This window comes from Apteryx mantelli, chromosome 12 (genome assembly GCF_036417845.1).
Source record: "Apteryx mantelli isolate bAptMan1 chromosome 12, bAptMan1.hap1, whole genome shotgun sequence".
Taxonomy (NCBI): Eukaryota; Metazoa; Chordata; class Aves; order Apterygiformes; family Apterygidae; genus Apteryx; species Apteryx mantelli.
This window is the reverse complement of record NC_089989.1, coordinates 10,870,948-10,895,973: the sequence shown is the minus strand read 5'-3', so window position 1 is coordinate 10,895,973 and position 25,026 is coordinate 10,870,948. Positions and strand designations below refer to the sequence as shown.

Here is a 25,026-nt window from a genome sequence, read left to right as displayed (position 1 = left end):
GTTCTAAGGTAGTTATTACCCAAACATACACGGGCTCAAAAGGAAGGCTTTTGCCTTTATGTGCCCACGTGCCCAACCTTGTTTCCTTTTAGCAGGAAAACGGCAGTCCTCCTTCAGCTGCTACAAGGAACCGAAACCTTTGCCGAGAGGCGCTGTCGGTGGCTTGCAGACAGGCTGTGTTCAGCAGTAACAGCCCCGGCCTAGCAGAGCGCTGCCAGCTGCGGCACGGGGTGGAGGAGGCTTATCGCAAGGCTGCGCTGCGGAGGGAAGAAGTGGTGCTTTGGACCCAGCAATCTTGGCTCCAAGGAGATGCAGGTTATTACGCTGTTTTGGGGCAAGTTCTCTTTGAAAGGGAGAGCCAAGGCAAGAGCATGTTCAGCACCCTGGAGTGGGGCTGTTGGCCAGGCCCACCAGGGTAGGCTGCAGCCTCTTTGGGAAGCATCCAGCCCTCTGCCCCCAGGCCCCCTTTCCAAGGGCTTCCCTCCCCCTGCCGTGCTCTCTCCCCTCCTCCTTTTGGCCTCTGGAGTGAGGCTCATTTCCAGGGGGAAATTCCTACTCTCTGAAGAAGAGGATGTAGTGCTTAATTATACAACTGATATAAATTAAAAAAACCTAAAGATGATAAAACAATAGTGAAAGGCCAATTAATATTGGGCTCTAAATTAAGAGCTCTGCAAACAATGCTCTTTGCCCTTCGTAATCCTGTCCTGGTAGGAGTCCCTGCCACTCTGAGCATGTTTAGTGCAGGTTTTTGCACCTTCACAGTTCCCTCAGCTGTACGAAGATGCACTTTAGCTGCAGAATCTAGAATTCAGTAACCTTCTTTTAAAGTAGACAGTGCTGTAGAGTCCTGATAAACATTAAAAAAGCACTACTTATGTATCTCCTTCTTTGCAGTTAAGCACTTCAGTCTTTTAGTTTACCATCTGCATAATCTCATTTCTTCCCCTCCTCTGTTATAGACACTGCATAAAAGCAACTTTGGCCTAAAGAAAGGTTTGTTCCTTCTTCTGAGATGCAGCCTAGTTACATCTTAAAGCACTTGGAGAAAACTGTGACAGTTGTTGCAAGGAGGTGTAAACCTGCATTTACCTGTAATTAGAATCAAGTATCTGCCCCCCCCCAAAAAAAAGCAAAACAAAACCGCAAACTTTCAGAACTAGTTAAAAGACAAGCCTTGCGCCTATTTTAGTAGCATTTACACTTCCCTTTTTAGGATCTAAGGTTCAGCTGATACCTGCAACTGAGTATGAGCTGATAAACATACAGATCTGAAAGGGTAAAGCAACAGTTCTTCGTTCAGTCGTTAGCAGAATCTGCTTTGAGGTGAAGATGAGTTCTTTCTGCTACTACAACCAAAAAATGGTTATTCTGCACAGATTTAAACATTCTCCTCTTGCACAATAAGAGAATATTATCTTCAACATTTACCATCTCATTCTTCTAAGGTAACTTAAAAAAAAAAAGTTTGGCACCTCAATAGTTGTACTTTCAGCAGAAATATGAAATTGAGAAAAATGAGTGAACTGAGGTAATCACAAGAGGGTTTTGATGAATTTCTTGCACAGAACTGAACTGCGAACTACAAGTTATTTCTACAAAAAAATTTAAAATCACAGTAAACTTTACTAATGTCAGCATGCGAATTCTTGAAATCAAGCAAGAAAGGTACAGCTGCAAAAGACACAGAACAGAGAAAGTATTTTCAAAACACTTCCGTATCAACTCAGTGATCCCAAACATCTATCACATTCAGTATCATAAGGCTGTAGTCACAGTAAAATGGAGAACACAATAGTGAAGTTTCAGTTGATCCACAGCAATTTCATAAAGAATGAAATTCATAAGGAAAATGATTCATAAGCCAATGAGTGGTTTTGCACAGCAAAACAGTACATCTCAGTATAATTGCTTCTTACATCAAAATTTTTCTTTGACATCAGTTACATTTAGATGGCTCTTGAATAAAATGATCATAACAAATTCCTATTACTTAAAAAATAAGATAGCTGATTTAAATTTCAGTGACAATGATTAATAAGATTTAGATAAGGAAGGACAGAAATCTTTGCTAGATGTTAGCTAGCTGGAGTCCATTCCTTGATCTTCTGCTTCTGACTCAGGAGGATACAATTCATCCAATATCAGCTCTGCAACGACAAGAAAATCACGTTTCAAAGAGTCATTTTATATTCAATATACTTTAAATATAGCCAAGATCTCTTTGTATTTTAAAGAACTACTGCCTGTAAAAGGCTACAGCAAATATCCTTTTTCACAGGTCAGTGCTTTCTACTGTCTTCTAAAACAACTTTCCAAAAGCTTATTAATGTTGTGGGGAAAGTATCGAGACGTTCAGTGCAAAGAGGTATTATATGTATTTTGTCATACAAATGTCTCCTCTCCACCTCATCCTCCCTTTTAAGGCCTCCCTAAAGCAAGAAGAGAACTATCCTTGACAGTCACCTAAATTTAGCTACGAGTGGAAAACCAGTAAAGACCACTTATTTTAGAAGTAGTTTTGACTACTGAAAGTTTAAAACTTCATTTCTGTAAACTAATTTTAAAGAGCTGCTAGGACAAAAGCATAGTATTTTGTGTTTTAATGCAAGAGCCTGAATGTTAACTTCAGGTTTGCAAAAACGTGCGTGCACCACGACCGCACCACCACATCAGATGCTGTTACACTGTTTTGGCCTATTCCCAAGCATTAGCTAGGCAAGGTGCTAGGTGAAGTTCTAGAAAACCTTGGGACGCTCACTCTGCGCACTCAGCACAGAACAAATCCATGGCACGCTGTTTAGCATCTCCAGAAGAATCACTGTAGTCAGTATTGGCACGCTTGCATTGGCGTTGCCTTTCTGATGCAGTGCTTATACCAACACTGGGAGACTTATCCCTCTGGCTCTAAATAAGGCCAGATACGTTGTCTGTTATCTAGTAGCAAACTACATACTGACACAAGAGCATAGTCTTCATGCTAGCTTTAAGACATGTATATAAATAATGCCATGACTGAATGAAGAAATAACATGTGAGCTATGAGGAAGAGAGGCAATTTCACCGGAGCAGCAAAAGGATAGGAAGCAGATGCAGAAAATGTGCAAAAGCAAGGGGCAAATCCTGATAGTGCCTTTGCTAGAGCAGCTTTGGGAGAAATGGAGGAAGGGCAGGGGAGGGAAGAGGAAGACAGAGATTCTAGTTCAGGATGCAGGGAGTAAAACAGGGGTAATGCTAGCTGGAGACATGGAATAATGATTTTTATCATGAGATAGCATGTAATGCAGATTGTTAAGCTAAAGAGAGCTGGAGCACAGGGTTTCATTTGATCAGATGGTAGGGGCATGTTTGTGTGGAGAAAAGAAAGAGAACAAAATATTAAAGAACAGTGGTTCAGTGTAATGAAGTTTGAGGAACACTACACTACCGATTGCCCTCTCAGTCTAAGCAACAAACATCCACAGCATTTGGTATATGGTACTTGTTAAATGAGGAAAGGGGCACAAATGGAATTTCCATTTCTCCAGTATTAAAGAGAAAAAAACCCCACATATACACACACACAAGCAACCTATAATTTCACTAATTTTTACCTTCACAGGCACTCAATTTTTGAGTTTTTTTGAGAATGGCTCTTACACCAGGCATGGCTTGGTCATATTGATGGAGAACTTCCAAACAGTGTTCATGAAACAGTTTATCTTTCTGAGATAGGCTGTGTAAGAGTAAAACAGCATCCCGTAAAAACTGAACAATGTTTTCCTTATATGTACACAAGGTGCTCTCAGACCTTCTAATTTTCATCCACTGTCTATGTAACATTATAATTAGTGCCTTAACCACCTGAAAGAGGAAAAAAATGACTCAGTACACAAAATAAAATTACAACAGTGGAAAACTTATTATGATCTTTACTCAATCTTTTCAAACATCCAAGTTTTAGAATATTTTCTAGCAAGGAAAAGCAAGCCTTCCTAGAGAAGGTAGCTTTTGAAATATAGTACAATTCTGTTCCAGGGCAGCTAAAAAAAAGGCATAAAGGTATCTTGAAGTTTTCAGTAGGTTAAATTCAACAACTCTGGTGACATACCTCAAGATTACATTGGCAATCAGTACCAAGTAGTGAAACTGCTGGACTGGAACACCGCATACACCTTGTCAGGAGTCTAAGCGTCTATTACAAAAACACGCAGATTGCATTACAGTGAGTACTAGGGTTCTGCAGAATTATCAAATAATTAAGCTGCAAATAAAGGGAAGCAGAAATGACGTTTCATTACTAGTTTCAAACATTTCTGTTCTTTTCGTTAACCATTGATCCTCCCCCCCCCCCCCAAAAAAAAATTGTTAACAATTTTTCCTATAGAACCTTACAGACACGGAATTTGTCTTACACAGAAACCTTTCCAGCCTTCTGATGAGAAAGGCTGGCAAGGTGTGATGGGACTTAATTCAGTGCACACAAATCATATTTTACACTTTTCGAATATAATAGTGCAGACAGGCAGATAGTAAAAATAGTTTTAGAAAATGGTTCAAAATTCTTTCAAACAAGAGTAAAAGTGGAGCAAATGATAGAACCCCACAGAGCAAGTTGCCACTGTCAATACAAACTAAATACAAAAGCTGTTCTTCCTATATTTAATAATGACTGCTATACAGCAAGCTAGTATTTCACTAAATGCAATGAATATAATCATCAGTTGCCATAGGCTGCCACTCATACATAACTCATAAGATCAGTTCAGAAGTAAATAGTACAATCAAAATGAAACACAGATCTTGCTTCCTTTTATTCTATAACCAAGGTAAAAGCAGAATAAAGTTTTGAACATTTAACCATGAAGGTCTTGAACATTTCCAGCTATCCTAGGATGTTTCTTGCTTTTTCAATGACTTCACTATGACTGCTACGTCATTGCGTATGATAACGTCTTGAAGATATTATCTTCAACAATAGTTCCCAATTCTTTCAACAGCTGCTCTTAAAAGCAAATATAATCCCTCACTACAGAAGCCAGCTGAAGCCTTTGAAATGTTCTGTTTCAGTTGGACAGAGAACTTGTTTCTTTAGTCAATTTGGGCATTCCCTTGCTCCTTCACCAGCCCAAACAGGAAATAGCAGGAAAAAGCACTTGTACAAAAAGCTGTGGTTACCTCTTGTTCTAACTGAAGCCAAAGCATTTCAGATGCAGATTTATCTGGTCTTGATGTAATATACATGTACAGTGCAAGAAGAAGGCAGGTGTCTGAAATAAAGATAGCTTTGTTCTTTTCCAAAGTAGTCAATTGTTTATGGCAATGATTAATTTTGTCACAGTGAAAAACATTATAGAAAATATGTAGAGTGCAGAATTTTTAAGCAGTGCTAAAGAAATCACTTAGTACCTCTAAACTTTACATATGCATTTGTGAGAACATTCCCCTCCTTCATTCATAAGGAACTGGACAAGGACTGTTTGTCACACAGAGTACTGAAATCCACAAACTCATAATGTCATGAAGTGCAGATACCCTACAGGATGGAATTAGCCTTTACCTCCTCAAAAGCCCTTTTTTCCTCATCAACTTTTAATAAAATAAACATGAGTCTTGAAAGTGTTTTTAAAAATCCACATGAGTGTCAAAGGACTGTAGACAAATATCGGAAGACGAAGTACTCTTCAAACGATAACTGAAACTCAGCATTAGAAAGCAAGTTTTCACATAACACACTAGGGTTTACCTTTTTTAGGTTTTAATGCCTTGGAGCAAGGCTTATTTGTATTACCTTTAGTCATGCTAACTAACATTCAACCGATAAAAATTCTCTGTGTTAGGCAATCTTTTACCTGAATGAGAACAAAGTTGAGCAACCAACATGTGGTGTTGAGCAAATATAGACAACAGTCTCACAGTCAAAAGGACAGCATGCAAAGGGGTTTCTGGACACAGGCAACGGAACAGTATCTGGCTATTTAATAAGTCCTGAAAACTTGAAAAGAAAATCAGAATTAGAAATGGGAAATGCACTGACAAGTTGAGAGTAATTCACCATTTCTTGTACACAGCATCATAATTTGTGCCTTTTTAGCCATTCAGAATATACCTGATCTCCAATTACATGTCATAAATAAAAAGAAAGAAGTACACTGAAAAACATTTTCCATTACGTTTTGCAGTTCACTCTATGGTTGCATGTTAGACCATTAGCAGGCAAAATTTACTTGCCAGAATGAAAGCCAAGTGTTTCCATTCCTTACGCATCTACCAGCAATTGCAAAAAAAACCCAGAATGAATGTTATGGATATTCTGATCAACTACATATGACCTTAAAAAGTTTTCTTACTTTCAAGTTACAACTAGGCAATGAGGCAACAGCAAGTGCTTAATATAAACTTATAACGAAATTATGTCATTGATGTGGGGCAGCTATCACATTCATGAGCAGCAAAGCACTGGAAAGATCCTCAGCTGCTGTTCAAAGAACTGAGAAATATGATATTCTCCCATACATGTCACAACTTTTACGGTCATCTGCACAAATTAGAGTTTCAATAGAGACTAAATAAAGGGCCTGAAATAATTTTAATGCTATTATTGACTTACTTTATTAGCAAGTCCATTGTTGAATTTTCAGCTAATTTCACCAAAACTTTTAGGCTTTGGTTCAGTATACCGTCAGTCTGGGAGCCTGCTGTAGCAGAAAAAGCTAAAACCTGAAGCAGCTTTTTGAACAAAGAATGTTGAGCTCGATCATTATTAGGTTCATCCTGTGGAGCTACATGTAGTCCTCCTTGTGTCCTGGTATCTTCTTTACCACCACACTGATCATCACATAACGTATTTTTGTCCATCTTGGAAACCTCTTCATCTCCAACAGCAGAGTCTCTGTCCACTTCAGAAGACAGCAATGTGCGAACAACATCCCAGCTATAAAATGCCAAATAATAAAGAACACCCAGAGATACAACTGTAGTTTCTTCAAGAGACGATCTGAAGTCCTCCTTACTCGATACCACGTTTGCGTTAGTTCTGGAAGAAACAACTGAATGGTTTCCACAAGAACCATTTACTGACTTGTCCACCAATTGTACTGCTTGACAGTATGCACCAATATAGCGTTCTACCAAGGGCAAGAGATGCACAGCGCCTCGGATCTTGCAACGTTTGAGGTGCAAAAACTCTCCCCCACTTTCTGCTAGATTTCCTTCAGATGACCCTTCATCCATAGCAATCAAGTTCAATCCTGTTATTGCAAGTTTTTGAGCTTCTCTCAGGGATACAAGAGAAGCAATTTCTTCTTGAGTTGTCCTGATGCTGGGTATTCCTGTAGACTTCCTAACCAAATAAAATTAAGAGAAGGGAAATACTTCAACAAAAGAAAAAGAGAGAACATAGCAAGTGTTCTTATACAATCACTTGAAATGTGAATTACCTGTATTCTGAATCAAATATAGAAAGGCTACAGCAGTGAGAGATGCCTGTTCTCAAAATAGAATGTAAATTAAAAAATCCTACTCCTTGATACCTGCACGGAAGAGCAATTTCAAAGAACTCTTAAGTGTTGTGCAAGTACTTAGAGTAGGCAGCTGAGTAATTTCAGCAGCTCATTAAAAAACAGACAAAGAAAAAAAAATTATTACCTTGACTAGAGACTTTCAATATGCATTTTCTATGTAATGCATTGGGGGAAGGGAAAACACTTCAATGATAAATCTGTCAAACTGCAGCTACTAAGGCCAAGCACATACCATAAAGCATATGCAGAAGCATAAAAAAAAGACTGAATAGTAAGTAATTTTATAAGATTGTATTGCAAACCTTTATTCAAAAGTCTCTTGCAGCAATAGTTACTCAAGGAAATAATTTACAAGGTATCAACCTGTAAACCTTCCCTTAAACTACAGGGCAAGATCTAGTCTTTGTGAGCAAATAATTCCTCTCTAAACTGTCATCTTGAATTTAACAATCAGCTCTGCCTAAATGTTCAAGTAAACTTAAGAAATTCTCAACAGAAGAGCAATGGAGCAGATAAAAATCCTGTGAACAAACCCTGTTTTTTAAAAGCATATTCAACCAATTATTTTTATATCCAATATTCATATTTAAAATACTTTAAAAGGTCACTATAAATATATATCTGGAGAAAAATTAAATCGCATATAATTTAGACAAAAGATATAGACTCTACTGTTCTTTTCTGATCAGCTTTTCAATATTTTTGCTAGTTTTTTAATGAACTCATGATCAAGTTTATATGCTTCCCTCACTGTAACGCAAATTTCATGCTCTCAAATCATTACTGATAGTAGCTGCTAACTCAGGTTTTTCAAAACATGTTTCTATGCCTTCCCTAATACAAAAATTAAAATAGTTTTAGTGTTGCTCAAATACTTAATACCTACAATAATCAAAGATGCAGAATGGTGTTCCAATTTTTGCCTCAAATGGCCTAACCAAAACAGCATTTAACATGAGTAATGAGGTTTCTTACATGAGTTACTCCTCCTTATTATAGAGCAGGCCACTGTACTAAGAACATATCAGATACAGTTTAAAACAAAACAAAATAAAATAAAATAAAACTTACGAATCCAAAAAGTTAGGCTGCAAGATAGCTCCTGGTAGAGCCTCAGAGTTACTGCTAAGAAGATGACAGAGCCCTAATAAAGACCCAGGGACAATAGGCTGCTTCATCAGTGCATTTAGTAAGATAGAACCTGAAAGGATACATGATTGTCTTTGGAGTACCTTTACCATCAACTGTAACATCAACAACAAAAAAATCATATTCCAAAAGATTAACTTTTTTACAGTACACATGATTTCAGAATCTTTTTTTTAAATTACGAATCTGCCGTCTTTCTCTACTTCTAATTAGAGAATGATTTTCAGAAATATTAAGATATGATGTAAATAGTAACCAGATTAGATTTAGATATATTACATTACAATTTCATATTCGTAAAATATCTCAAGCCAAATGATTGTATAATCCAACTATCCTGATCACTTGCTCTACACATTCTAGTCCAGACATTAAAAATATGTGATGTGATTTTGTTCTGAAATCAAAATAAAATAGTACACTGAAGACTTCCTGGTGTTAACTGCTGTAAATGTTCCTCTATTGTTTCTACTCATATAAAAATATGTAAATTTTTCCTGTTTTACATCTATTTACAATAAAAAGCAAGCATAACATATTCATATTGAAAGAGCCAGCCTTGTAATAAGCAAATACCCTTTGATCCGTATTCTTCTATAAAACAAAAACCTGGCCAACAATATTTTTCTTCCATGCAATAACAATGTAACAATGTTGTTAGGATACAAGATAATAACACAATCTGAAATGTTTTACTGTAAAATCACAATACTCAAAGCAATAAAGAGACTAGCTCAACACCACCACTGTGCAGTGATGTTGTACATAGCAGGCTCCTCAGTACCACACTGCTCAATAATGGCATTTCAGTTGTTCCTCAGAAATGCTCACCACTTCTGTATTAAGAGATTAAGTTACCTTGAGTGTTTTGTTTATGTGCAGAGTTGTAGGAACTGTTTTTTCCCATTGCTTCTTGCTTCACAGATAAAACTTCAGGATGAGGTATCTTGCCCTCTAAAACAAATAGTAATGATAATTCTAATATTGGAACTAGACTGTTTAGAAATTTGTATCTATGCTTCATACACATCCAATTAACCATTGTTGTGATACAGTAAGTAAATAGATAGCAGACCACTGAAAACATTTATCTTGTAAAATTCAGTGATGGCAAACTAATACTATAGTTAAGAGCCGTGTGGCAAACAGAAGTAATTACTTGGCAAAATAAATTAGAAAGCTGACTAAAATTTCACCTTTACTGCTGAATGTTCTACAGATTCTTCAGTACCATTGCTCTCTACTTTTCTTTTAGAAAAAAAATAACTGAAGTTGACTTTCCACAACTAGCAGAAGTTTACATGATTATATTAGTTGAAGATAAACATACCTTTCCTCAAAAACCTCAGTATGTTTGAGGATTTTGTAATCTTTCAATCAGCTACATCCATCACACTTACCATCCAAAACTGAGGCCCAAAGCCTTGCATGGTTCAGAAGACAAATAATCAGTGTGTTTTTCAAACAAATAGGCATATTGAGTGTTGGTAGCAGGGGTTCATCCCTGTTGAAGCAGGGGTCTGAAGAGAATAGCAACAGTTATGCTTCAAGGCTACTTTTTTCTTTTGGTTTTGGTTTTGTTTTGAAGAGTTGATGCTGCCCACACAGTTTAAGATTGAATACTGGAACTGACAGCAATGTCTCAGATTCTCAGGTTTGTTATGATTCTTCCTATAAGGATCATATCCAAATTTCTTTCATTTATTACTTCCTGTTGGCGATGCACCATATACAACACATTAGTTGGCTGCTGTAAGAAATACCATTTTTGTTTCACATTCTAGCGATCTCCAAATGCATGCATATATTCATTTCCTAAGTTTCACTCAATTAATTTCAAGATATAATTTTGAGAAGTACACATAAAAGAGGAAATGAATAAACTGTTTCAGTTCTTTCTTTCAACATGGCTAAATATATACCACTTACAATAAACTGCTGAAAAAGGTCTGCTTATTAAAGCCAAAACATGGTAATAAATAAATAAATCCATAAGCTGATTAGCAGTCCTATTCAAGAAATATGCAAATTATTTCCTGTTCTTCTTTCTTCAGTGAGAAAGGCAGGCATCAATTTGGATATTTAAGTTCATCACCTAAAAAAGGAAAGTTGCTCACTACAACCAACATACACTTCATTGCCGACGTCTTGGCATCTGGTATATTGGTGTTCACACAGGCATGAAGTAAGAGCACACTGATGCAACTTTCAGTCATAGCTGTTTAACATCGATTGCTATAGAACAGAAAGAAATTTAAGCAAAGACAAAATAAAACAAAACTTTTGCTTTTTCCTACAATGAAGTTATTGAAATTGTTTAGTCACATCATAAAAAAAACAACCATCACCACCCTTATCTAAGGCAGAATTTTGTATATGTAGCTAAAAATGTTGCAAGTAATATATCAGTTTACCTTCCTTGATCAAAGAACTCAGGACAAACAGATTTCCTGAAGAACAGGATGGTCTAGTGGACATTTCAGCATTGAAAGATTCTTTTGTAGGAAAAGATCTTTTTCCAGGCTGTGGAGAACATCCTTCTGATTTCACTGGGATTGCAAGATGTTTTTTAGGACTAAAATAAAAATCAAATGCTCTGATGAAACTATTTTTAAAATTATTTTATTAGACAATAAACAATGATCTGTTTAATAGCTTTTGCAATATTAATATTTTAAAGGTATTTCACTATACATTCAAGAAGAAAGCTGAAAATATGAACTATTTTAAAATATTTGTTAATAGCTTATCATCCACAAAACCAGATTCCTCCCAAGAAAAAGAACTATTTCAGCTGTACAAACAATGAATATCTTAACTGTATAAATACGTTTAGGGAAAGATCAGCTTATTGAGAAAAGCTTCATCTTTTGTATTGCAATATGTTCAATTCAGAGTACATAACAGGGATTGTAATGTACTAGAACATTTCAGTTGCTTTAGAATTATTCCAGAAAGGAAAACCTGGGGTCCTAGGCCACTAAGTCTAGCTCTCAAATTTTAAGAATACATCTATCAAATTTCCTAAAACCCATGAATCACAAGGGAAGAAGAAATTATTATCTTGGACTAACTTGTATGGACAGGGAGGATGTTGGATGTTCTTTCTCTTCCCTCAGGGAACAGAACGGGCCTCAAACGTTCTGAGAACTAGCTCAGTGAAACAACAGAAGAATTCAAAACAAATCAGTCCACAAAACAACCAGAAAATCATAAACAAATATACTTTGCACAATTCAGAACTAATCAGATGAGTAGAGAGATATACTCAGCACTTCTCTATATTTTCTTCCTCCATTCACACAAAGCCATAGAGGTTACTAGTCAGAGAAGAACAGTGCAGCTGCAATACTAGAATTAAGAACTCAGAAGTTTACATTCTAGCAAAGTTTTCTGTGTTTTGGAAAACAATAACTGTTCTTCATTTTATTGAAAGAGCCTGGTAAAATGGAACAGCTTTCAAGTAAAACACTTAGTACTACAGCAAAAAAATTAGTTTCTTTGAATAAAATGAACAAGAACTAAAGGACTAATCTGAATAGAGTTTTACGTATGCTTCAACACGTCTGAAGCCTGAAAAACATCTGATGAACGTATGTTAGATTCATAAGTCTGTGCAAGTGACAAGCTTTTTTCCTCTGCATTTGTGCCATAGACGCATGGAAGGCTCTCTGTGAGCAAATTCCATGGAGGTCAAAAGACTTTTTTTTGTTGTATTCTTTTCAAGAAAACAAAACTAAGAGTTACATGAAGAAAGAAAACATCTGTAACACTTTAAGCACACATATTGTAAAAATGCACACAAATTCCATTTTCCAAAATTGATACCTTGGCGTTAAAACTGTTTGAGTAACAAGCCTATTTCTTTCACAGTTCTGAAGTCGTGTTCTTAATTCATTCATTTCTGCATCTTTGAACTGCAGCTCTGACTGTAATGACATTAACTGAAAGATGAAATAAAAAGCATGGTTTTACTGTTACAGCATCAGTTAGCGGTGTCACAACTGCAGAACAAGTAGAATTACCATAAATTTTCAAGATTACCATCTATTTACTGTGATCTCTGCATAGGATCTCCAATTGTATGTATGCTAATTAATACTATCTTAGAACCAAGTGTCAAAGTTAAGGCAAGAAGTATATGACCTGTTACAGTATATCAAGTAATATGCAGAGCATGATTACAACAAGGCTGTTAACAGCAGAGTAAACACCACATTAGCAGCCACTGTCCTCTTCAAGGCTTTGAGAAAGATGACTGCAACAGGAACAGCAATCAGATGATCAGAGTCATAGAGCGTATGCTGTCCAATTTTTCCATTTTAAAATATGTTCTAATTGTAAAGTTCTGGGAATTGCTTAAAAAGAAAAAGCAAACAAAAAACTCTGTCACTTTAACTTCATTCTTTTATTTTGGCAGAAGAAAACCCTCAGAAAGTTCTTATATTTTCTTCTAGATAACAAAATTAAAGCATACACACTTTCAAAATTTCATACAAATGCCCTTCCTTTGACTAAATGGCCCGTGACATCATTAAAGTCATAAAACCACCTTCTGCATGTGATGTACAGGTAATTGATACAGTTACAAACCTTTTTGGAGAACTCTTTTTCTTTTTCATTTAGGGTCTGAGATTTTTCCTGTTCCAATAGCATATATGATTTTTTCTGTTCCTCTATAGCATACTCCATCTGCTGCATTGAGTCTCGCAAAATTTTAATTTCCCCATTTTTAGTAAGAATTTCATCTTGCATTTCTTTCAGCTGCAAACAGATGAATTTCATTAGATCATGTCTTTAACTGGAAGTATGGATTTGCATCATTATCTCTGTGGTTGAAAGTTAAGTGTATTTATACTTTCTACGGAGAAAATGCTTCTATAACCCAGTTCAGACATTCTCCAGTGTTGCTTCTAATTTGTTTCTGATTAAATCAGGCTCAACTAATGTTTTCTCTAACAGAATTATAAAATGACAGCGAAGGTACATGTGCCTATACCATCCCAATAGGTGTCAGAGAGCATTCTCCTCCTCCTCCACAATTAAATTCCTTCTTTGAAAAGCACTCTAGTCACACAACAACAGTCTATTTACTGTTTGGATGATAACGATGATAAACTAACTATAATATCTCATCTAAAATGGCACCCAACAAGCACACTGTCCTAAGACAAACTACCACCCCCAGACAGTATCTTCATGACATATATACTCTCCAATATTCTCCAAACAGACATCATCGCTCAGAAACAGGTTATGCTCAAGTATAACCTTCTCAAATCTTTAAGTTTCACAAAACTTTTGTTCACTAGCTCAATGGACAAATAGAGAATAGATTTGATAGAAAAAAAGTAGACCTGACAAATCAGTGTTTGCTAATCTGAAATGACCAAGAAATAAAATATTGCTCTCACTCTTAACATTACTAGAGCTGGTTTTAAAACAATGCTTTTAATATAGCAATGCATCGCTTCAGAGATTACAAAACAACCTGATTAGAAAAAAATACTTGCAACCAAACTCATCCTGCCTTTCAATTAGCCATATCAGAAAGTTGTGACATTCAACTTTATAGCAAGGAACCTAAAGGGAAAGGGAAGATATTACTAACTTTGTGTTTAATTTCTTCATGCTGTGTTTGTAATACTTCAAACTGGAATGCATCTTTAATCAGACTATCTTCTGTACTGCTTCCTGTTGCAGAAAAAACAGAAGCATGAATGAGGGACATCACTGATGATTTAACATCTCAAAATTTTGTTGTCCACTATCACACACTTTTTAATATTTTGTCACTAAAACCAGTTAAGTTGCACACACCTAGTCAGGACAGTAACTTTATTACTGCTTATGCATGAATCTTTAAAACAGAGAGAAGAAAATCCGTGCTATATGGATCCGTGCTAAAACACGTGCTATACCATCGTGAAGTTTTGATAACCAAATTCCCTTTTGTAACAATCAGAAGCAATTCTTAAATAGATGAGAAACAGTTTTTCGAAGTTTTAATAGTGGCTTCAGGAATCCGAGTGAAGGCAACGATTAAATTACCTCTGACCCAAGATTAAACTGTCAAGGCAAAAAAGAACAACTGACAGGGAGAGGAAACACCAGCGCCGTGACTACTAAATCTAGACAGCTAAGGGTCCCCGACTCCCCCCGCCCTCCCACGCGGGCCGCCCGCCCCAGACACCGCCCGCCCAGACCGACCTTTCTTCTTCCCGCCGGCGGCGGCGTCGTCGCTCCAGGGCTTCCCCGCCGCCGGCCGCTGCCCGGCGCTACCCAAGGCAAAGGAGGCCCTCGCCCCCCAGGCGGGTTTCTGGGCCCCGGCCCCGCGGGCAGCGCCGCCCTGCGACAGCGCCTGCGAAGCAATGATATCTATTTCCTCCAGGTCGTCGGCTGTGAAGTCGTCGTGGTCCCCGAAAGGGTCGGTCCCGGCCGCCGCCTCGCCGCTCTTGGGGCGTTTGTGGGGCGGGAGGCCGTTGTCGAGGCCTCCGGCGCCGCCGCGGCCCACGGGCCCGGGGCAGGGGGCGGCCCGCGCCGCGGCCGCGCCCCACAGCGCCGAGCTGCTCCTCTTCTTGCTCCCGAGCGCCGCCATCGCGGGGGCGCGCGGCCCGCGGCACCCCGACGCCTCACGGAGAGCTTCGCCGCGCCGCCCCTCCGCCCCCGGGACACCGGCGGTCCCGCGCGTCCCGCGCCGCGCCGCCCACCAATCACCAGCGGGCACGGCCGGCCTGAGACCAATAGCAGCACGCTGACGGCACCACCGGCCCTACAGCGTCCCCCGAGGGTCAAACTGTGGCCAAACGCGCAGCGGCTTGGGTGTAACCCCCCCGGCGATTGGTGGCGGCGGCGGGTGCTGTAAGCGCTTCGCTGATTGGCCGCGCCGCGAGCGGCCGCGGGGCCGCGTGAGGCGGGCGGCGCTGCCTCTGCGCGGCGGCGGGTGAAGACTGCTGACGTCAGGCCGCGAGCAGGTGATGTTAGGGTACGCGGCGGGGGGAGCTGGCCTCGCGACGTCATGCCAGGCGTTACGCCGCGGTCGCGGCCGTCCCGCGAGGCGGCCGCACCTCGCGTGGTGCAGCCCAGGTAGGCCGCAGCGGTACCGCCGCGGCCGGGCCGGCGACGTCACGGGCCGCACCTGGTGACGTCACGGCGCGGCCTGCCCGCGGGAGCCGGCGGCGCCGTCAGGCGTGTGTTGGGGTCGCTCGCAGCCGCCGGGCGTGCGGGGCCCTCGCGGGCCCGGCGGGTTTGGCGCCCTCCTCAGTGGCGTTAGTGGGTCCGGCGCAAGAGCAGAGCGGCCCGTCGCGCGCGGTGGCGCTCGCGAGTGCTGCCGCGGAGGTGGCGGCGGGTGGCTTTGCGCCTCCCCTCCTGGGTCACGGGCAACCGCGTTGCTTAGCGGTCAGTCGCTTCACAGTGAAAATGGGATCAGAAAGGGGCTATTTCATGTTTGGGGTTTTTTTCCACTGAAGTGGACAAGATATTTAGAATTTTTTTTTTTTGAGATAATAGTGTCAGGAAAGTACAGTATTTGCAGAAATTCTGTACTGAAGACCTGCCATTAATTTACTGGCAGTGATGTGCTTTTGCTGTCATACCTTAATTTGTTTGGAAAAGCTGTATAAATGGATTTGAAAAATAACTTTTCTGCTGGTGCAAGCTCTGCGTAATTTAGGTTGGAGAAGCTTTTAAGTATAGACTAGGACATAGTCTTGCAGCACACTTGTAAAGCAGGGTTAGTAATGCTTCTCAGTGTTACAAATCAGTTTACAAATCACTTGGTGGTCCCCAAGTGAAAAGCACTGTGCTGTTAGTATTAGGCATTTCTGATTCTGCAGGAAAATTTTGATTTCTCATTTTGATTTCCCTAGTATTTCTTTCTTTTTGCAGCAAACTGAAATTATCAGATTATAATTCCTTTTATGTGTATGGTATTTTTGCTTCAGTGTCTGTTTAGGCAGCTTGTGATAACTTGTTAAGACAAAAAGAAAGCCGTCATGAGCAGGGTTCTCAGCTGTGCCCTCTCATCCCAACTTCTCTGCTAAAGTGAAAGTGAAGAAGGCAGGCCCCAGAGGTGATCCCTCTGAACTTGAGAGGGCAGGACAGCTGTGTCTTGTTTGCAAAAAGTACACAGAAAAGGGGCAGTCTAAGAGGAAAATGGTTGTTGTAAAGATAACTCCTGTATCATTTTATTTCTGAGGTATTGGTTTAAGGCCTCCTTTTTCTTTCTGTAAAGAGTTGTGGTTTAGTAAGCTGTTTACCAAACTGGGGATATTACAGAGAGATTTGATTTTTAAATCATTAAGGGTACTCTTATTTACATTTGGAAATTTTCCTCTTGTACTAGGAATGTTTGCATAATGCTTGGCTTTGTAGTCTAACAATAAAGAAAGGTAGCTGCTGCTTTTAGGACAGGTTTTATTTATTTTTGTTTAGCAAGAGACAATTCTCTTAGAAGAGAGGGAGTAAACCCAAAGCTGCTTGCTTTATTTAAAACCTTCTTTTGCTGGGTATGGTGACTATTTCAGTCATATATGATTATGGAGATTTGTGTTAAGGACTTAATTTAAATAATCTAAAAGGAGCTTGATTTAGACTTTACTTGGTCTTAATGCTGTTCTTCATTTATGTTTTTCTTGGGTAACTGAATAGGCTTATACTATTATTATCATTTTTACTTTTAAATAATAATATATGACATTACCGATGTAGCTATAGTTTTACTTGTCCCTTTTTCCTCTAGCTGAAGTTGAGGAAAAGTGGAAGTATAGAATACTTGCACACAGTTTCTTTTTAAGAGGATAAACAAGATAATGACTTTACTTTTTTCCCATTCCAGGGATTTTTGCTAAAGATAAATGACGCTGCAGGTGAACAGAATAACCAGAAAGGTAAGTCTGAGCTGACAAGCTAAAAAAAAAAAGTCTTTGTAAAGGAAGGCTTGTATATATGGTAGTGGTAATTCATCTACTTCTGCTGTCTATGTGATGTGGCTTTTCAACTTTCAAAGCCATAGAAGTCTTCCAGAAAACTGAAAAAATTGTGTTGTTTTGTGTGTGGGTGCTATTTAGAAGTTTTTTCTGATGAAAAATAACATATTTATGTGGCTACTACTAAATAGTGCTGATACAGTGTTTCCAAATTGCAGTTTAATTCTCAACCCCAGTTCCATGTTATTGGAGCCCCCAGTATTCCCTAAAACAGCCTATTTATACAAATGGTTGTTAGTTTAATAAGTAGCAAATAACTTTTTTTTGGTGAGCCCTTCCCAGAGATTGTTTTAAATACCACAGCATATAGAATCATTTTCTGGCAGGGAGGTGGAAGTTGAATACTTACGTAGCTAGTGCTTTCTTTTGTTTTCTTTCTGTGGAGTGCTTGGCTTAAGCCTTAAATGTGAGACTCAGGAGAATATAAAGAAGTAAGGTGTGACTTTAACTTCACTGTACAGCTATAGCATTTTTTTTTCTTTGTTACAACCAGACCTTCCTTCCTCCTTGTTTCACTTAGGACTAGTGGATCCCAATGCCAAACTTCAGGCTAGTGAGCATTAATCTGTGTTAGCAGTGTTACAACATTAATTTTTCAGTCTCTTGCCATATTTTCAGCTACCTTTCACTAGCTAGATCAGAAAGCTTTTCTACTCTGATCTTTGCTTAACTCTCCAGTTAGTCAAAGTTAGTCTAGTTAACTTTCGTTGTCTATTTAGACCAAGTTGGTCTAGTTAACTTTCCAGTTAGTCAAAATCAAATCTTGTAACACCCGTCCTAGTGTTAGTGGAACCATGGCTAGCTGACTGACTTCCATAAAATCAGACGGTATATAATTTGGGAACTGTGTGTGTGTGTATTTATATGCATACACACAGCTTGGAAAGGGGAAGCTGTTCAGTATAATTAATTGTTATGGAAAATCAGGCTCGCCAGCCTCCATAACAGGGTCCGACCCTAGGTTCCTGCTGAGGCAGAAGTTCGAAGTCAGATTGAAGAAAAATAAAATTTAATGATACACGTGCGGTAATTACAGCTCGAGCTGGGTGCCTCCGAAGAGGCAATTATACCCTCCCTGGGCAATTATACCCTTACAATCTAAATTCTCCACCCCTTAAGCGATAGTTTGGACCAATAATAACAGTTAGGTCTGTGTTCTTCCCCTTCTTCACTGGGCCCCTTCATTGTCTCCAGGCAGGCTGCTTCTTATCTTCAAGGTTGGCTACTCCTGCTGTCCGCGTAACTTCTTTATCCCTCCAGCTTGAACTGGCTCTGGGGCCCCCTTTTACTTATCTAAGTAAAAGTTCACAGCCTGAGGCCTAAGGCTTCAGCAAATTTAGCTACTAATGCTAAGCAAGTTATGCTAAGCAATTAATTCTAAACAGCTTCAGTTCAATATTCTCTAACATTAATCATGAAGAAAGATAAGTTATGTGTGGATTTGTACAGTTTGTATTGCAGTTAATAGTATAAAAAAAAAAGTTATGTTTAGTCTGAACACTGGTAAGAATTTCATAACTTATTTCAATGCAAAGGTATTGACATGTTTCTTTGTCCATGATTCTAATGAATCTTGAAATAAGTCGCTGTGTTCTTCTGTTTGCCAGAATGCTAGCAAGGTATTGGAGGTTTTGGAGTCATGCTTATTACTTTGCAGTATAGATATGGTATGGAAAATCCACATTTCCGTAATGAAAGGGAAGAGATGTGCATAAGTTGGGGAAGTGTTTGAAATGAGTACCTTATAGAACATGCAAAATAAATGTAGTCCCAGAGCTGGTCTTACAAAATTGTGATAAAATTGTTTGTTGTGCTGGAATAATTTTCTATTAATATTAATCTGTTTAGACCAAAGAATGTCTAAAGTAAGGCAGGCTTGTGCTCACTTTCTTCTTATTGCCTTCTTGTAATTTAACTAACAAGTCATGATCTTGTCTGCTCGTATGTACTGTGATATATTCCAGCTGTACCAGGATAGCCTTATTGGTGAAGTCTCCAAATGGAGAAGTGGATTGTTGTGTTCCAATTCTCAAAACACTGACTAAAATAAGAGTGAAGTAGTTGGATGACTGGTCATCTAGCAGAGATTAACTTAATTTCTAATGTTTGGGTCACTGAAATTCAAACTGGACAGCAGTGAAAATGTGTTTCAGTTAACATCATTGTTCCAGATCTGACACTTGATTACGAGAGGAGGTGTTCTAGGGCTAACAGCTGTGAGTGAGAGGAAAACAAGCACAGAAATCAGCTGTCTCTCTTGAAGAGGAAGTGAAATCTGAGTTTCTTTTTGCATTTCTTCTTGTGGGATGAAAATCTCTTCTGTTAGGATATAAAGTGGCATACAGAATTATATTCCAGCATTTATGAACTTGAAATATGGTGGTTAGATTTGTCAACAACCATTTAAAATGCTAAGCTGTGAAATGGGCCTGTCAAACTAGGTGGTAGTATATGATTTTGGACAAATATCTGTAGCTTTGTCACTCGGGGCTCTCAGTCCTTCAGGCTTGGTCCTGTTGCTTGCTTTTTCAGTAATATAGGTAGAGGAGAGGTAGAGCAGGAAGTCTTAATCATCTTAGTTGAGTAACACCAAGAAAGGAGTAATACTATATGAATTTTCTTGTTGTCATACTGTTACAAATAGTTTTGTCAAATCAAATAGGAATTTGCTTTCTTGAGACATGTTTTCCACACATAGAATGAGTGTGAAGAAGCTTTAGTTGCAAATATAAAGAAACTTTTGTTTGTTTGCTTCAACATGTCAGATGGCAAGACCTAGCAAAAATGAACTGGTGAATGTTACAAGCTATTCTTCTGTACCCCTTTTCTCTAGTGTTCCAGCTAGATAGATTAGTAATTCTAACTACAGGCTAGAAGACTTCTGATCCATGGATTAAAGGAATGGATGTTCATGGGGCAGAGGAAACTTGCTGTAGATGCACAGGATTAGAATTTACAGCATGTTAAACTGGTTGCCGGTAACAACTAAAACATTACCCCAGACTGAATTTTTCATGGCATTTCTGCTGACCAGTAAAGAGTCTCTGGCAAACTCTTAAGTAGCACTAAAAGCGGATCTAATTTTTTAAGTGTCTATAGATGAGGCTTTCTTTTTTCTTCCCCTTAAGTCCCTGGGTATGGCTTTTGCAACTAGTGAACTAGATGTGATGTCAAGTTCTTAAGCTGACGGGTGAAAAGTGGTGAAAAGGATTGAGAAGCGCAGTTGGAGAAACAAGATACTACTCAGTAGTTTCTCCAAGGTGAGATACCTCTGAGGAGGTGATCCTCTGACTCTGCATCTGCCAGGTGGCAGGTCATGGAGGAGGGTAAAGGAGCCAGTCAGCTCTAACAAAGGAGAACGTAAAGTCTCAGAACCACAGAGCCTAACTAACGGCATAAAGAAATTGGTATACTTTTTTCCAAAGTGGGTTTAAGATGAAAAGCCAGTGAAGGGAGAGGTTGTATTCAAATAAGACCAAGAGAAAAATGGTCAGGGGCTGCATAAGTCTTTGGGGAAAAAACCCTGCTTTCTGAGAAGTGCATTCAGTTACAAGGGAAGGCAATCCTGCTGCTAAGATCCTGACCTTAGTCAGTGTTCTTGGAAACAGTAATTGGAGGGATCATTTGTAAACAAAACTGTAAGGCTGCCAGAAGAGTCTTAGTTTGTGTTTAGTCTTTGCACTACAAAGAGCACTTTTTGTAAACTCTGTGTGAATCTTGACTATACCTAATGCAGCCACTTTTTAAAAGCCTTTTTATATATATATATATAAACTTCCAGCCTGTTAAGTAGCATGTTTTTAAAAGATATAATACAATAATCTAAATACAGGCCAAAGATGTGCCCTCTCACTGTAATATATTTGACACCAAGTTTAAATATGTCGTTAATACAGTAACAGCCTTAACTGTTGTTAGTCTGCAAACTGTCAGTTTAGTTAATTTGTGAACATGTCTTCTAGCATGGCAAATTCCTAATCTCTTGCAGGTAAACAGGCTTCTAAAAGAAAACTCATGCTTTCTAGACCACCTCTTTTCCTGAAAATAACCTATAGTTTCTTGTATCGTTTTGACTGGAAGCTTTCTTGTGCTTGGGTGAGTAAGGAGGGGATGTCTAAACCTCCTGTGTTGCGTGTCTAAGCGGAGATGCCGAGATACTCGTAGGTGTTGGTCGTGTGAGGTTTTGAGAACTCAAAATGGGACGAGCCGAGGCAGGGTAGCCCCGATGTGCTGGAGCACCGGCGGCGGGCAGGGCAGGGCTGCGCCTCCCCGCGCAGGCGGGACCGTTGGGGGGCGCGGGCTCGCCGGCAGCCGCGACGGGCGCCGGCAGCCGCGACGGGCATCGGCTGCCGGCGTCGATGCCGACGGGCTGGGCGGGCGCTCGAAGTTCGTGCACCGCCGTCACCATAGCGCCCCGCCCGCGCCCCGGCCAATCGCCTGCGAGGCCCCGCCCCCGCCGCCAGCAAAACAAACAGTCCGTCTCGCGCTGCGGGCCGGCCCCCTCCCGAGCTGCAGCCAATCGCCGTGCGGAGCCGCCGCGCCCGCCGCGCTCCCCCGCCGGCCGCCGCCAATGGGGCCGCGAGGCCGGCGCGGGCGGGGCGGGGCCGGCGCGGGCGGGGCGGGGCGGGTGCCTGTGACGCAGCGGCGCGGGGCGCCACCATTGGTGGCGGCGGCGGCGCGGGGCCGCGGGCGGCGTTGCCGGCGGGCGGCCATGTGGACGGAGACCGCCGCGGCGGCCGGGTTCGTCACCCGCCTCCTGCGCGCCGGCGGCGGCGTCGGCGAGGAGCAGCTGTGGCGCTTCCGGGAGTGCCTGCAGGAGGCGCTGCGCGGTGAGCCGGGCGGCGGGGCGCCGGGGTCGGGGCCCGCGCGGGCCCCGCCGGGCCGCGGTAACGCTCCTCTTTGTTCCCTCCGGCAGAGCACTACCGGCACCACTGGTTCCCCCTGCGGCCCTCCAGGGGCTCCGGGTACCGGTGCATTAGGATCAACCATAAGATGGACCCGCTGGTAGGAAGGGCGGCGGGGATGATCGGACTGAGCCACGAGAGACTCTTCCAGCTCCTGCCCAGCGAGTTAACGCTCTGGGTCGACCCCTTCGAAGTGTCCTACCGCATAGGCGAGGACGGGTCCATCTGCGTCCTTTACGAAGGTCCCCGGCCTGCCGCGAGCGCGCCCAAAGCTCTGGAGCATAGGAGCGGCTGTAAGGAATGGAGACCTGGCAGATCCAGCCCTTCCAAGAATTACACCATGATGGCAGTTTCTAGCTAAAAATCACTATTCCTTGTACAATGATGTATGTATCCCCACTTTCGTGATGAACTCTGGATGTAACTCTATAGCCATTAAAGTAATACTGCCAAGTTCTTTGTGGCCAAGGGCTAATGTATAAAGCAGTTCTTTAAACGGTATATCACTTTCTGGATTGTGTACTGTAAATACACTGTACAGTTGAGGGATCGTTTTACACGTTTATATTTTTCAAAGAAATTTTGGCTACTTGTTTAAAAAAAAAAAAAAAGCAGTACTGTAGCACTCTTTATGATGGATTTTAGTCAAGATTAACCCTTGCTCCAAAATTCCTCAGTTTACAGAGCAATAATTCAAAGAGAAGTTGGGGGGAGGACAGCTCTAACATGCTGCAGTTACTAAATCTTCCCAGTGACTTTTCTGCACAGCCTTTTCTCAGGGTCATTCAAGTTTGGCTGCAAGGCACAAATCACAAAAATAACTCCCCCCCTCCCCCCTTCAAAGCGTGCATTTATTTCAGGGTTGGGTTGCATCATGTCGTAACGTTTTGAGGAAAGGAATTGGTTTCTCTTTTTTTTTTTTTTTTTTTTTTCCCCCCCTGATGTTACTGAAGCAGAATAATAAAGACTTGCTCAAACTGTTTTTGACTCGTTTTTCCAACCTTTTTTTACATTGTTGTCAAAGCTTGCACCAGGTTTTTCTAATCGTCACAGGCAGTATTCTTTAGAAAGGTGAAGTATTGAGCATTTGTCTTCATTTAAAATCAACACAACATCCTTAATTTCTGTAAAGCTTGCTAGCAACATGTCTGAATAGAGGAAGAGCTGTGTGGGGTTTTTTTTTCAGTGCATGCTGTATCGAGCTGAATGGAAACAAAAGAACTCTTCTAACATTTGTTCTACTGTAAAAATGTTTTTGAGCTCATTGGAAAACTGGGTTTGTACTTATGACTTCAACTTAAAACCATGGAGGAAACTAGAGGGAAACACTAATCCTAAGTCTTGTCTATCTTGATTTTTCTGGAAGGTAGGAAACTACATTTTCTATCATTGTGTTAGATTCCTTTTCCTTTTGTCAGCTTCTCTAATACCAGTAGCAGCTGGATACAAGTTTAATAAAAGTATCAAATACAGGAGATTTGATGTAATAATAAAACTTTATATTGCTAGTTTGTGTGGAGACTCTCAGTGTTTATATTTTACTAAAAGATTCAGTTAGGAGGTATTGTGGATTCCTGTTTTAAGGCAGAAGCTGTGGATTTTAATGAAGCCGTGGAAGACTGTACAGTGTCTACCGTCCATGTTTTTAGTCGCCTGGTATGCGATTGGAGTGGAATGCTTGATGAAAGAGAGCTTTTTCTATTGTTAGTATGTCGGTAAAAAATCTGGCAGCGTGTCTACAACATGATAAGACATATAGTAAAGGGGCAAGTCTGGGCAAACAAGAAATGGTGGAACTCTAGCTCACATGAAGAGATTTTTTTGTGTGCTAGAAAAAGCTGTGGTTTATTAATTTTGTTTGATTAGGTCTTTTAGAGGCAGGCTTATCTACAAGTATTTGTTTCATCAGAACAAAATAGATAGTGCCAGGTTTTTTTAGTAATCAAAACTTTGTAGAATTGATTGTGTGTTTTTACTCTATCATTCCAATAAAGGGCCTTCTAGGTTTATTTTAAGTAAGGTCTTGTTAAAGGTCTTGTAAGGTAATGGCAAATTAACTTTTTATTGGATTGAAAACCAGTTCTAAAGGATATAATAGTTATTTATTCCTTCTGATTTTAAAACTTAAAAAAAAAAAAATACAAAGTTCTGTTATCTTGGGGAGATTGTAATACTCACGTTTTCTCTGACAGAATTACCTGCACTGAATATTTGTTTTCTTAGGACCACTGTGGAACACACAGGTTTAAATCTGCTAAGGGAGGTACCTTTGGTTAAATTTCATCTGAAGGATAATTAGCCTTACTGCATATTGTATTAACGTACTCTGTCTGAAAGGACACGGTGTGAGGTTTTTAGTTTAGCAGTGGATTCTACACAGCAAACTTCGAAAGAAGTGAAAGTTGAGCTAAGGCGCTGAGTATGGTTTTCAGATGTTGGATGTGGGTCGGCGTACAGACAAGATGTAGGATATGGCAGGTCTTT

The 25,026-nt window shown here is 40.2% G+C and overlaps 2 protein-coding genes across 9 annotated transcripts in view; one reads left to right on the top strand and one right to left on the bottom strand.

Annotated features, from left to right (window-relative positions):
• Nucleotides 1-1,606: 1,606 nt before the first annotated feature.
• ATRIP (ATR interacting protein) lies at nt 1,607-15,307 on the bottom strand. Its single transcript, XM_067303182.1, is given in 14 exon segments — nt 1,607-2,150; nt 3,594-3,843; nt 4,091-4,174; nt 5,158-5,249; nt 5,832-5,974; nt 6,590-7,321; nt 8,574-8,713; nt 8,715-8,746; nt 9,510-9,605; nt 11,066-11,226; nt 12,480-12,595; nt 13,245-13,415; nt 14,263-14,345; nt 14,862-15,307. Coding segments are annotated over 14 exon segments (2,556 nt in total). The 5' UTR covers nt 15,250-15,307; the 3' UTR covers nt 1,607-2,082.
• Nucleotides 14,994-25,026, top strand: part of LOC106486667 (protein BTG1-like) — a 27,902-nt gene continuing 17,869 nt past the window's right edge. For 3 of the 8 annotated variants that reach the window (XR_010885359.1, XR_010885357.1, XR_010885358.1), the window contains exons 1-2: nt 22,313-22,467; nt 22,554-23,613. Coding sequence is in view for 1 of the 8 variants with exons in the window: in XM_067303183.1 (XP_067159284.1) it covers nt 22,350-22,467; nt 22,554-22,903 (468 nt within the window). In the remaining 7 variants the exon portion in view is untranslated. Of the gene's footprint in view, nt 15,079-15,540; nt 15,626-15,648; nt 15,738-16,027; nt 16,050-17,487; nt 17,540-22,312; nt 22,468-22,553; nt 24,051-25,026 lie in introns of those variants that run through there. The other 5 variants (XR_010885363.1, XR_010885360.1, XR_010885362.1 and 2 more) reach the window with 5 other exon arrangements.